Genomic DNA, 12270 nt, shown 5'->3' with positions numbered 1-12270 from the left:
CTTTTTGTTGTCGACCAAGATAATTGATTTATGTTTTAAAGAAGAAAAATGCCACGACCATATCCATCAGAAATTCGTACAAAATTAAAATATCAATTAGAAAATGAAACAGATCGTCGTAAACGTTTGGATCATAAAAATAAATTGACCAAATTAAGAAGGCAAAGATTGAAAATACTTCGAAATCTGAACAGAATCGAACAACAACAACAAAAACCAAAAAAACAGCAGCAAATATCAACCAATGTGGCTGAAACAACCAATGTGGCTGAAACAACCAATGTGGCTGAAGCCAACGACGTCGAATCAATTGCGGTTGATAATAATGGCGAAGATGAATCTATTCAATCAAAACAATCGAATGAAAGTGAAACTTTACGTCGTATGCGTTTGGATCGACGAAATGAATTGGCCAGATTGAGAAGAAAACGTAAAAAAGAACGTCAAGAACAACAATCGATTAAAAATGAACGTCGTATGCGTATGGATCGACGAAATGAATTGGCCAGACTGAGACGGAAAGAATTGAAAGAAAGAGAACAAGGAAACGATATCGACCAACAACAACAACAACAATCTATTGAAACTATACGTCGAATGCGTATGGATCGACGAAATGAATTGGCCAGATTGAGAAGAAAACGTAAAAAAGAACTTCAACAAGAACAATCTATTAATAATGAATTGGCCAGATTGAGACGGAAAAAATTGAAAGAAATTGAACAAGGAAACGATATCGACCAACAACAACAACAAACTATTGAAAATAAACGTCGAATGCGTTTGGATCGACGAAATGAATTGGCCAGATTAAGACGGAAAAAAGAGAAAGAACGTAAATTACTTGAATACCAACAACGCCAACAACAGAATCAAGAATCAGCAGCTACAGCAGATGATGATAATGAACAATCTTTTGCTTTAGCTGAAAACGACCATAATGATGATGATGATAACGATGACAAATCAAATATGGCTGAATTTACTTATAATTGTTCTCTTCCAGAATTTCTGGAAACTATTCTTGATCAAGGTATTGATTGATTGAAAAAAACACAAATGTTTATATTCTATTATTATTATTATTTTGATTATATTTCCAATGCAAATGATGATGATGAATGAATGAATGAATAAAACAAACAGAAAACAGAACCGAATCGTATAAACATCAACATTGGAAATGTTTTTTCTCTCTTGTTAATTATAACGTAATTGTTTGAATTGTGTATTATCATTTGTTAATACACGACTTGGATCTTGTAAAATAAGCCTAGCTTCAGATTGTGGTACACGAGCACTTGCCTGTAATGTTCGGGTTTCCGAATATTGATTTCCATTTGGTGAAATCTTTTTTTTAAAAAAAAAATTGAAAATGGAAAGGGATTGAGTTTTTTCGAAAATATTTTCAACATTAGACTTACATATTGACTTTCACGTTGCAAAGTTACATCAACACGAGTTGTTCGTGGTTGATGATAATTACCACGGCCACCACCACCACCACCACCACCGCCGCCGCCGCCACCACCACCACGTCGACCACCACCTCCTCCACCATTATTTCGATAATTAGGCATTGTTTATTTTCTTAATCCGATTTCAAATCGCAGTGGCCAAATCAATTCAACTTACAAACAAATGATGTTGATAGTCACTCTCTAAAAATGTAAAACCAAATGGAAAAAATGTCGCTATTTATATAGGTACCAATGGCAACAACAAAACAAAAAACCACACTTGAGAAAATGACAAAATTTCGAAATCAAAACTTTTAGAAAAAAAAAATTTTAGAAAATCGGAAAACGCTGCCACGTCATGTTTGGAACGTTTTTTTGTTCGAATGTTTTTTTTTTTTTTTTTGGTTGTTCGAAATGATTTTATTGTTCGATTTTTTTTTTGTAGATTTTAAAATTTTAAAAATTTGATAAAAAAAAATTTAAAATTGATTAAAAATTTTTGTAGAAAAAAATTTTGTAATTATTTTTGTTATAATCAGCAGCTGTAGAAGCGACAAACATTTTGATAGCCATTTGTTTAAGATCCAATTTTCTTATTTTACCTGTAGGTGTACGTGGAAAATCTTCAACAAAATGTATATGTTTTGGTACTTTAAAATGGCTCATCTGGATTTTTAAGAAAAGAAAAAATTGAATGGAAAAATCAAAAATTAAAAATCAAAAAAGTAAAAATCAAAAAGTAAAACAAACTTTTGTACGAAGAAAATCTTTCAATGATTTTTCATCATATTTTGTTTCATTTTGTTTTGATCGTAATTTGATGAATGCAACCATTTCTTCACCAAGACGATTATCCGGTATTCCAATCACCTATTTTTGATTCAAGGAAAAAAAACAAAGTTTTTTTGTCATTAAAAACATGGACATCAACCATCACTGATAAGAAACTTACATGAACATCTTCAATCGAATCATTTGTTAATTCCATAATTAATTCTTCAACTTCTTTTGGATAAATATTTTCACCACCACGAATAATCATTTCTTTAATTCGGCCATTAATATGAAGATAACCATCGCTGTCCAGATATCCAACATCACCAGTATGATACCAAAAATTCTTATCAATAACTTCATTAGTTTTATCTGGTTGATTAATATAACCTGGGAAAGTACCATGTGAACGAACCAAAATTTCACCATGTTCACCTCGTCGTACTGAACGTTTTGTTTTAATATCCACTACTTTTATTTCAACATATGGTATTGGTTTTCCAACGGAATTGATTTTATGCTGATCATTATCATTGATTCTTGTACAAGTTGCAACCGGTCCTGTTTCAGTCGAACCATATGGAATCTTTGATGGGTGAAAAAATTTGATGAATTTCATCAATCAGGTTAGGAAAAACTCACCAAAATATGTTCCAATGAAGGTAATGTTTCATGAATTTTACGTAATAAATTCGGTGGACAAGGTGCACCGGACATAATACCACGTTTCAATGTTTTTAAATTATCCGGATTAAATTTCGAATGTTGTAATAAATCTAACCACATTGTTGGTGTACCATAAAGATAATTACAACCAAATTTCTCAATTGATTTCAAAGTTGAATCAACATTGAATATCGGACCGGGTAATATGATTGTACCTTGTACAAATATTGAAGCAACGGTACCAACAACACAACCAAATGCATGATATAATGGATTTGGTATACAAATTTTTGGTTGTTCGGAAAATTTTTCAAACAAAATCGGTGCAATGAATTGTCCATTTTGTACAATGTTAAAATGTGTTAACATTGAACCTTTTGGTAGACCGGTTGTGCCGGATGTAAATTGTACATTGATTACATCATCAAATTCGGTTTCATCTTCGTTGACTGATGATTGTTGTTGTTGTTGTGGTTGTTTTGTTGTTGACATTAATTGCGAAAAACGACAAACATTCGACGGAATTATTTCTTCTTCATCAATTTGATCGATAACGATTAGATTTTTCAATTGTGGTAATCTGGAAGGGGGAAAAAATGATTAGTAAATTTCGACGAAAATCCATTCAATTAAGAAACTCAACTGATCGGAATAAACACTGGCCGAACCATTTTTAGCCGAAGCAAAAATACCCGGCGCAATATTTTCCATTATTTTACCATAATTTGATGAACGAAACTGTTGATTCATAATCAATGTTTCAATACCAACCAAACGAAATGCATTTAATAATTCATGTTCTTTGTAAGCTGGATTTATGGCAACCATTATTGAACCTAATTTTGCTGTAGCAAATTGTACCAATAACCATTCATAACAATTTATTGCCAATAAACCAACCACTGAACCTAAACCACAACCAATCGAACGTAATGATTCAGCTAAACGATCAACCTAAGGTCGAAACAGGTGAACAGAAAGAGGTAAATTAATGATTTTGATTTGAAGAAAAACTTACATCCTGATCAAATTGTTGATAAGTTTTTTCAATATTTTGATGTTCAACAATAAAACCAATATGATTTGGATCAACAATTTTAACTGTTCTTTTTAATAATTGTCCAATTGTTAATGGACTGAATATCTGTGAATTTGTTGATGGTGGTTGTCCATGTACATAACTTTTGTTTGGATCATTTAAATCATTCAATATTCCTGATACGATATATCGATATTGTTGTTGTTGTTGTTGTCGATGTCCAAATAAATTGATCACATGATTCGATCTACGATAATGATTGGCCAGATAATTATGGCCATTTTTAGCCAAATTATTGATGAATTTCAGCATGATTTTCTCCCACAACAAAATACAAATGCACTGTACAATTTTTTTTCTAGTTTAAATAAATCATCGATTTGACTGATTATTCGAATCAATCAATCAATCACGCTAATCATCAATATCGTTAGTAATTCAATATTTATCGTGATAAGCGTTATGTGTACTTTTGATGTTTGTTAATTTCTTTAGAAATAGGCTTTGTTTGATAAAGTTTTTCGTTTGCATCAATTTGAATTTATCATTTTCTTTTTTGAGTAAAAAAACAAAATTTTTTTGGTCAGATGCGTATCGTCAGTTTAGTATCGCAGGCGAATCGAATGTTTGAAAACGATTCGAAAAACGTCCACCACACGAGTTATAATGGCAATCATAATATTTATGGCAAATGATTTTGTTGGACCACAAAATGCATGTATTGGTTTAGCACAATCATTACGTCAACATGGTCATCGAACGTATTTTTGTTTACGAAAAGAATTTTTCCCCAGATTTTTATCCAATGGTTTTGATGAACAAGATTTATTGGAATTGAAATTGGCAACGTCAACAACAACGGCGGCTCAGAATAATGACAACAAAAAAAGTCTTGAATATTTGATTGAAAAAATTCGTGAATTTGGTTTTGTAACTGATTTAACACCATTGGAAAAAGTAAGGCGAATCAAACAAGTAAATCTGGTTAGAACAACATTCGAAGAACCGCTTGAACAATTGGATGGACAATTGAAAAATTATCTGGAACAAATCCATCCGGATTTAATTATCTATGATGGTGAAGTTATTCCACCGGCGATTCTTTATTGGCCAAATTGTCCATGGATTTATCTATTCTGTAGTAATCCAATCGGTTTATTTGATTCAGATCGTTTGCCACCATTTCTATCTGATTTTCATACATTGAAAAATGTCAACCACGATGGCGATGATCAGCAACCAAAATGTTGGCAAGAATTTCGTTCAATATTGGATGAATGTTATTATAGTTTAGTACGGCAAGCACAATCCAGATTATGTCGAAAATTATCATATCCAGATCCTTCAGCTGATAATGATAATAATAATGGATGGATGAAAAAATATCGATTTTTTATTCAATCACCATATCTAAATCTTTATCAATATCCTCGAGAATTGGATTATATCGATTGTATCGATATATCGAACGAACATTATTGTCGTGTTGATTCATTTTGTCGTCATTCGAAATTTTCGGATGATAATGACGAGCAACAACGATTATTATTGGAAAAGATAACCGAAAAACAACAACAAAATTGTTCGGGTAAATTAATCTATTTATCATTAGGTTCAATGGGTTCTTGTAACCTCGAATTAATGCAACGTTTAATCGGGATTTTATCGAAAACCAAACATACTTATCTAATATCAACTGGTATGGTTAATGATCAATTAAAACTTGATTCAAATATGTTCGGACAATCATATCTACCACAAATTTGGTTATTTTCTAAACTGAATATTGATTTAGCCATTATACATGGTGGTAATAATTCATTATGTGAAACATTCGAATATGGTATACCATGTTTAATAATGCCATTATTTTATGATCAATTTCTGAATGCACGTCGTGTGGAAGAAAAACAACTTGGCCGATCAATTGATCCATTCAATTTTGATGATAATCAACTTATCAATTTGATCGATCAAATGCTCAATGATGATCGATTAAACAAGAAAATGAAAATTATTAGTCAAAGAATTCAACAAGAAGATAGTAAATCTAAATGTTGTAAACGTTTGGAAGAAATTATCGAACGATTCAAACAAAACAACAGCAACAACAAAAAATCAATTGTCTAACCTTCGAAACGAATCGAATCGATTGATTTTTTTTTATTTCTTTGGAAAATAATGTACAAAATTTATGTACCTGAAATTTGATGATTTAAAACTAGAATTACAATAACCAAATACATTCAACAAAAAATATTAACAAACAAACAAATATTAAACATAGATATAGATAAAAGAAAATGGTTAATTGTTCCAAACTTAATGTTTGAATACGACGATTATGATAATATTCATTTGTATATGTTTCACCTGTTATTTCATAAGATTTTTCTTTTTCTTCTATTTCAGAATTTTCAGTACTATTATTATTATTATCCAATGAAACTGAATCAACAATCGATTGACTTATGGATTTGTTTTGCAGAAATTCTCTTTCCAACCATAATTGATATAAACCAGCATTGAATAAACGTGAATTAATTTTATCAAATTCTCTTGCTAATGGAAATGATTTTCGTAATAATATTACATTTAATGTTTTGATTAATGATGAATGATCATTATTTGATTTCGGTAGATATAAACGATGTCGACCATATATCATTTGTAAATGTTTCAGCATTGTATATTGTTGAATGAATGCATATCGTTGATTATGATGATCATTACCATTATCATTTTCCATACTTGCATTCAATATCATTTCAGCTGCCCAAAGTTGATATTGTACAACTTGTAAATGTTTATTTAGAATGGTCATCAATGATCGTTGACTTGTTTGAATTTCAATCATTGATGCTGTACCATTTTCAACCAATACTATTATACGATTTTGATTACATTGTTCAACCAATTCATCGATTGTATCGATATTATTATGATGTGGTATTGTCATTATTGAAAATAAACAACCACCATATGCACTACTTAATATCATAACGATAAACATCCAAATTGATAATATTAATAAACGATCATTTGTTTCATGTGGTTCACGAAACCATATTTGATGAACTGGTTGTCGAAATAAAACCTGTACCTGTATCCAGAATAAATTAAAATTTTGTAGATTTGAATTTGATTTTTTAAAACATTGACCAAAACGACCCAATAAAAAGAATAGAATAAGTGAACCGAAAACACCCAACCATATAAATGAATCAAATGGTTCGAATAATTGTCTAGGATTTGGTTGATGATATTCTGGTACAGCAGTCATTATTGATGTTTGTTCCACTAGATATGGATAAAGATGTTCAACATTTTGTGATCTTTCATATGTTAATGTCCAACCACCGATACCAATATCGATTGTCTAATTTAAGGAATTTGGTCAACAAAATTTTTCATTAGTTTTTGATTATTATCACTAATCACTATCACCTTATTATCATTCAAACTAAGACGTATTGATGGATCAATAGTATTATGATCAAAATCATTCATAAGTAATTCATATTGATTATGCATATAAATAAATTCATAGGTAAAATTATATTTACGACTTAATACATTGATCAAATGATAATCAGCACCACCACGAACAATCCAAATATCATTTTGTTTATTTTCAAGATGTGGCCGAACGAATGGTGGATGCTAGAAAGTTTAAGAAAGAGAGAAAGGAAAAAGAAAAGAAAATACATTAATTTGATTAAATTCATTTTTTGAACATTACATTTGTATATCCAACTAGAAAATGTTGCATGATGATGTTTGATCATTGAATTATAACAAACGACTATTGTTCAAATGAATCGTCTTTTTCTTTTTTTGGTTTGTTGATAATGTACATTTTTTGTCTTATGAACGAATCGATTCCAAAGAGAAAAAATTGATTGGCCCAATATACAGAATAATAATAATAGATTTTGAAAGAAGAAGAAGAAAAAAAAGACAATAAATAATAATTATTGTCTAGTGGTGGTATATGAAAACCATAAAAATTCTAAAATTATAACCATTATGTCAATGAATAATGCCATTAAATATAAATGAAAACAAATCATTATCTGTGATAATGTTAGACTACGGAAATTATTATTATTTTGATGATCGACATTTGGATTATTTTCATTATTGATACTACTGCTGCCATCTTCATCATCATCATCAGAAGTTGATTGTTGATTATCATCATAATAATAATTATTTGTTGAAAATTTTTCCGATAAAGAAGAATCAATTTTAGAATAACGAAATTCATTATTTAACCATTGTTGATAAATTCCCGAACTAAATAGATAAAATGTAATACGATTGAATTGTTTTAAATATGGAAATTTTTGTTTCAAAAGAAAACAAGTAAGACCCATATAAATTGATGATGATCTTTTACTATTATATTTAGATAAATATAAACGATCACCATAATTGTTTTGAATTATTTTTAACATTGTACGATGCTGTATGAATGCATATTTTTGATTATTTGTTGATTCATATTGTTGTTGTTGTAATAACAAATCAATAGCTTCGTTTTGATGATTAACAATTTTTAGATGAGCAACAATTGGTGCAAATAATGTATCGTTGGCCATCGTCTGATGAATGATAATGAAATATAAATTTGAATGATGAAAATCGTTCAAATTAAATCATCAAAAAAGTTACCTTTACAATTTTCATTGCAGTCGTATTGTTTTCCATCAAAACAATCATATTATTTTGTCGACAATGTTGTGATAATCGTCGTAATGAATTAATATGACGAACACGTGGTATACTAATCATTGATAATAGATAATCAGCATAAAATGTTGTTAATAAAAATGTAACAAATATCCATATAATTGAAACAATGGTTAATGAACGGGATTGTTCCTGTTTCAATCGATTCAATACATTTTGTCGAAATAGAATATAAAACCAAATGGAACATGAATCAAGAATTGAACGTTGTTTTGAATCATTATTTGGATTTGGATTCAAATATGATATGATTATAGCGAATAATGGTAAACAAATTAAACAAATTACAATTGCCAACCAAATTGAATTATCAAATTGATTAAGTAATTGATCGGCATTATATTTTGATTTCGTTGATATTTGTGTCATAATTGATGTTTGATCAATAAAATATGGATAAACATAATCATATATTTGAAAACGTTCATAATTCAGATGAAAACCACCGATTATAATATCAACTAGATTTTGATTTTGAGCTAAATGTTTATGCCAATTTTCTGTCAAATATATCATACGACAGGTAAAATTTAATTGTCGACTTAATTCATTTATATGAAAAAAATCAGCACCTTTTGCCATATGAATACCGTATTCATCGAGACCAACAAACGGTGGATGCTGTTCGAAGAAACAAAGGAAGAAAAAAAATTGATTAATCAATTTATACAACCGAAAAAAACAAAGCAAAAAACTTACATTTGTATAACCAACACTCAATTCAATGTTGGCCAAATTATTCATGGTGCCCATTACCTTGTTGTTCATTGAATGTTTCTGTCATTTTTTTTTCATTTTGTTTTGTTTCGGAAACAAATCAATCAAACAAACAAATGTAATACCAAAGTGGATCACAAGATCTGAAGTTTTGTTTTTGTTTGTTGTCGGTGAATCAATCGATTTGTCAATCAATGTTATCATATTTTTTTTCGATCACGGTAATTATCTTGTCTAATACCGCCCATTTCACATATATAAAAGATTTGAAGATTGTAAAAGTAACAATTATTTCAATAAAGAATTTTTATTATTATTCATTCAATTCGGATGACATTTATTTGATTTAGTTAAAATCAATTCAAAATAAATCAATTCAATCAGAAAAATTGAAATTGAAATAAAAATTGATGAAAAATATAAATAAAATATAATGATAACATGTGAAAATGCAATACTTTCAAATTGATCATTTGAATTTGAATTCGAATTCGAATGCTTCGATGATGATGATGATGAAAAAATTTTATCGATACTATCGATTGTTTTCGAATTTTGTTGTTGTTGTTGATGAAATGGATTTCTTGTAAAATATTTCATTTGTTCATAACGATATTCATCATCTAACCAAAGTTGATAAAAACCTGAACTAAATAAACGTATCGATAATTGATTAAATTGTTCAATATATGGCCATGATAATCGTAATATCATACAGGAAAGACCCATATAAACGGAACTTTTTTTCTTTGATTCAGCCAAATATAATCGATCAATACCATAACGAAATTGTATTATTTTTAACATTGTACGATGTTGTATGAATGCATATTGTTGTTTACTATCTATATTTTCATCCAATATCAATGAAAATGCTTCCGACTGATGATCAATTGGTTGAATTCGTTTATAAATATCATTAAAAATTGGTCGATCTTTGAGTTTCTATTTTGATCCAAACAAAAAATTCATTCGGTTAAAATAGATCGGAAATCATGTTATACGTGAACAGGACAAACCTCAATTATTCTCATCGATGTTGTATTACGTTCGATTAAAACCGTTATGGTATTGCTACGACAATGACGAGCTAATTCTTCTAATGAATCAATAATATTCATTTTTGGTATCGATATTAATGATAATAAACAACCAGCATATGAACTTGTTATTATAAATGCAAATAATAACCAAATATTTGTTATTAATAATGATGATGAACGTAAGTAATGTAAATTTTTAACCGGTTGTCGTAATAATATTTGTATCCAAATCCAAGGTAAATCATTGATGGACGACGACGACGATGTTGATGATGATGATGATGATATTCGTCGATGACCATTGCCATTATTGTTATTATCAACAACCAATAAAACCGATGATAATCGATCAAAAACGACAATGAAACCGAATAAAAAACAAATCATCAACCATATATATTGATCGAATGGTTCGAAAAATTGTTCGGCTTGATGATAAATACGTTCCGGTTGACGAGTCATTATTGTTGTATGATCAATAAAATATGGATATGAATAACTAAAATGTTTTGAACGTTCTTCAGTCAAATGAAAACCACCAATCATAATATCCAAGCTGATATTTTTATTATAACCACGATTTAAACCATTTAATAATTTTTGATGATATGTTTCACCTTGTAAATGAATGAAATTCATTGTAAAATTATAATATTTGGAAAGTTCTTGTAGTAATAACATATCGGCACCATATTTTAATTGTAATTGATTGGTTTTGTGATTAATTTTTGTATATGGTGGATGCTGTGTGATGGAAAGAAAAAAGTAAGAAAATTTTTTAATTTTTTAAATTTTTTAAGATTTTTAAAATTTTGAATTTTTTGTTAAATTTTTTTCAAATCAAAAAAAAACTAGAAACTTTATCATTACAATCGTATAGCCAATCTGAAATGTTTGACCATTCAAATCAAGATTTAGATCAATCGGTTGGTTATTATTGTTCATTTTTTATCGTTGTTGTTGTTGTTTGTTTGTTTGTTGTTTTAGTCGTTATTTCAAACAAAGACTGTATCGAAGATTTGTGAAATGAAAAATCAATGTCAACAAAAAAAGAAAAAAATAAAAATAATCAACAAGAATCAAAAAATCAGAAACCAGAAACCAAGAAAGAAATCAATGATATCGATTTATCAATCATTTTGTCTGGGCTCAAAAAAACGAATTATTTATTTTCTTTTTTTATTATAAGGATAAGGTAATAATGTATCCCGAATTTTTTTTCTGGTTTGTTTTGGAAATTAATTCCTTGAATTGTCGAAACACCCTGTAATAATCATCATCAACATTATCATCAACGTCAACAACGTCAATATTGTAAATTGAAGAAAAAAATCTTTTTTCTTTTCTGCCAATCAATCAATTGATTGATTGATTGATTGAATAATCAACTACTGTATGATTTCAAGAATTTTACAGAATTTTTATCCCCGTGCAATTTTCAATTTTTTTTGCATATGTGAATTCTATATAAACAAAATGACTGGATCTAGTGGCAAAGAATATTGTTATCCGAGAACCACCAAAAGAATACAGCCGACAATGATAGAATGGAATCAAGCATAGAAAAACAAGAAGAAGAATGTTCCACATATCAAACGAATCAAACTATACGAAATGAACAAAAACATCCAATATGCTTTCAAATATACAGAAGAAGAAAATGAAAAAACTAATGAGAATGTTGCCAAAACAACAACATATACAGTTTAGAAATATAGCATCCGAATCGAGTCATCATCATCATCATGTTGTTGTTGTTGTTGACATTCATGTGTATTGTTAATGTTGTTTTGCTGGTTTAATTGACCAGAATTTA

The 12270-nt window shown here is 29.0% G+C and overlaps 6 protein-coding genes across 7 annotated transcripts; 1 reads left to right on the top strand and 5 right to left on the bottom strand.

Annotated features, from left to right (window-relative positions):
• Positions 1-1062: 1062 nt before the first annotated feature.
• Positions 1063-1580, bottom strand: LOC113788479 (uncharacterized). The gene is made up of 2 exons (XM_027337933.2): positions 1425-1580; positions 1063-1350 (listed from the first exon to the last, which is right to left on the bottom strand). The coding sequence occupies exons 1-2, from the start codon at positions 1578-1580 to the stop codon at positions 1201-1203; spliced, it is 306 nt and encodes a 101-aa protein (XP_027193734.2). The 3' UTR covers positions 1063-1200.
• Positions 1581-1934: 354 nt separating this feature from the next.
• Positions 1935-4313, bottom strand: LOC113788467 (putative acyl-CoA synthetase YngI). Its single transcript, XM_027337919.2, has 6 exons — positions 3919-4313; positions 3544-3854; positions 2877-3480; positions 2413-2820; positions 2211-2330; positions 1935-2126 (listed from the first exon to the last, which is right to left on the bottom strand). Exons 1-6 carry the CDS (start codon positions 4249-4251, stop codon positions 1950-1952), a joined length of 1953 nt encoding a protein of 650 aa, XP_027193720.2. The 5' UTR covers positions 4252-4313; the 3' UTR covers positions 1935-1949.
• Positions 4314-4457: 144 nt separating this feature from the next.
• Positions 4458-6511, top strand: LOC113788468 (uncharacterized). The gene has a single exon (XM_027337920.2). The coding sequence runs from the start codon at positions 4606-4608 to the stop codon at positions 6067-6069; it is 1464 nt and encodes a 487-aa protein (XP_027193721.2). The 5' UTR covers positions 4458-4605; the 3' UTR covers positions 6070-6511.
• Positions 6110-7818, bottom strand: LOC113788469 (uncharacterized). Its single transcript, XM_027337921.2, has 3 exons — positions 7682-7818; positions 7387-7602; positions 6110-7318 (listed from the first exon to the last, which is right to left on the bottom strand). Exons 1-3 carry the CDS (start codon positions 7709-7711, stop codon positions 6167-6169), a joined length of 1398 nt encoding a protein of 465 aa, XP_027193722.2. The 5' UTR covers positions 7712-7818; the 3' UTR covers positions 6110-6166.
• A 95-nt stretch (positions 7819-7913) lies between these two features.
• Positions 7914-9795, bottom strand: LOC113788482 (uncharacterized). Of its 2 annotated transcripts, XM_075821501.1 has the most exons (4): positions 9394-9795; positions 9267-9315; positions 8617-9194; positions 7914-8546 (listed from the first exon to the last, which is right to left on the bottom strand). In XM_075821501.1, exons 1-4 carry the CDS (start codon positions 9460-9462, stop codon positions 7914-7916), a joined length of 1329 nt encoding a protein of 442 aa, XP_075677616.1. In that variant the 5' UTR covers positions 9463-9795. The 2 variants fall into 2 exon arrangements, with proteins under 2 accessions (XP_075677616.1, XP_075677615.1); XM_075821500.1 differs by having other exon boundaries at positions 8617-9315.
• On the bottom strand, positions 9637-12195 carry Ir100a (Ionotropic receptor 100a). Its single transcript, XM_075821603.1, has 4 exons — positions 11325-12195; positions 10431-11198; positions 9853-10356; positions 9637-9645 (listed from the first exon to the last, which is right to left on the bottom strand). The coding sequence occupies exons 1-4, from the start codon at positions 11397-11399 to the stop codon at positions 9637-9639; spliced, it is 1356 nt and encodes a 451-aa protein (XP_075677718.1). The 5' UTR covers positions 11400-12195.
• Between the last annotated feature and the right edge of the window lie 75 nt (positions 12196-12270).

Source organism: Dermatophagoides pteronyssinus, unplaced genomic scaffold (assembly GCF_027571235.1).
Source record: "Dermatophagoides pteronyssinus isolate colony J.1.1.1.1 unplaced genomic scaffold, Derpt_VIB-CSIC_2022.12 sq0011, whole genome shotgun sequence".
In the NCBI taxonomy this organism is placed as follows: Eukaryota; Metazoa; Arthropoda; class Arachnida; order Sarcoptiformes; family Pyroglyphidae; genus Dermatophagoides; species Dermatophagoides pteronyssinus.
The sequence above is the reverse complement of the archived record's forward strand: the minus strand, read 5'-3'. Positions and strand labels throughout refer to the sequence as shown.

Bases quoted from the DNA above. Each gene is read 5' to 3' on its own strand.
- LOC113788479 (XM_027337933.2), bottom strand. From the start codon at position 1,580: ATGCCTAATTATCGAAATAATGGTGGAGGAGGTGGTGGTCGACGTGGT. The intron at 1,351-1,424 runs GTAAGTCTAATG...TTTAAAAAAAAG, and splicing joins TGCAACGTGAAAGTCAATAT to ATTTCACCAAATGGAAATCA.
- LOC113788467 (XM_027337919.2), bottom strand. From the start codon at position 4,251: ATGCTGAAATTCATCAATAATTTGGCTAAAAATGGCCATAATTATCTG. The intron at 3,855-3,918 runs GTAAGTTTTTCT...TTTCGACCTTAG, and splicing joins ATCAACAATTTGATCAGGAT to GTTGATCGTTTAGCTGAATC. The intron at 2,331-2,412 runs GTAAGTTTCTTA...AATCAAAAATAG, and splicing joins ATTCGATTGAAGATGTTCAT to GTGATTGGAATACCGGATAA.
- LOC113788468 (XM_027337920.2), top strand. From the start codon at position 4,606: ATGGCAATCATAATATTTATGGCAAATGATTTTGTTGGACCACAAAAT.
- LOC113788469 (XM_027337921.2), bottom strand. From the start codon at position 7,711: ATGCAACATTTTCTAGTTGGATATACAAAT. The intron at 7,603-7,681 runs GTAATGTTCAAA...TAAACTTTCTAG, and splicing joins TTCTAGTTGGATATACAAAT to CATCCACCATTCGTTCGGCC. The intron at 7,319-7,386 runs GTGATAGTGATT...TCCTTAAATTAG, and splicing joins TTAGTTTGAATGATAATAAG to ACAATCGATATTGGTATCGG.
- LOC113788482 (XM_075821500.1), bottom strand. From the start codon at position 9,462: ATGAACAACAAGGTAATGGGCACCATGAATAATTTGGCCAACATTGAA. The intron at 9,316-9,393 runs GTAAGTTTTTTG...TTCTTCGAACAG, and splicing joins TGAGTGTTGGTTATACAAAT to CATCCACCGTTTGTTGGTCT. The intron at 8,547-8,616 runs GTAACTTTTTTG...ATCATTCATCAG, and splicing joins CTGCAATGAAAATTGTAAAG to ACGATGGCCAACGATACATT.
- Ir100a (XM_075821603.1), bottom strand. From the start codon at position 11,399: ATGAACAATAATAACCAACCGATTGATCTAAATCTTGATTTGAATGGT. The intron at 11,199-11,324 runs GTAATGATAAAG...TCCATCACACAG, and splicing joins TTCAGATTGGCTATACGATT to CATCCACCATATACAAAAAT. The intron at 10,357-10,430 runs GTTTGTCCTGTT...GGATCAAAATAG, and splicing joins CATCGATGAGAATAATTGAG to AAACTCAAAGATCGACCAAT.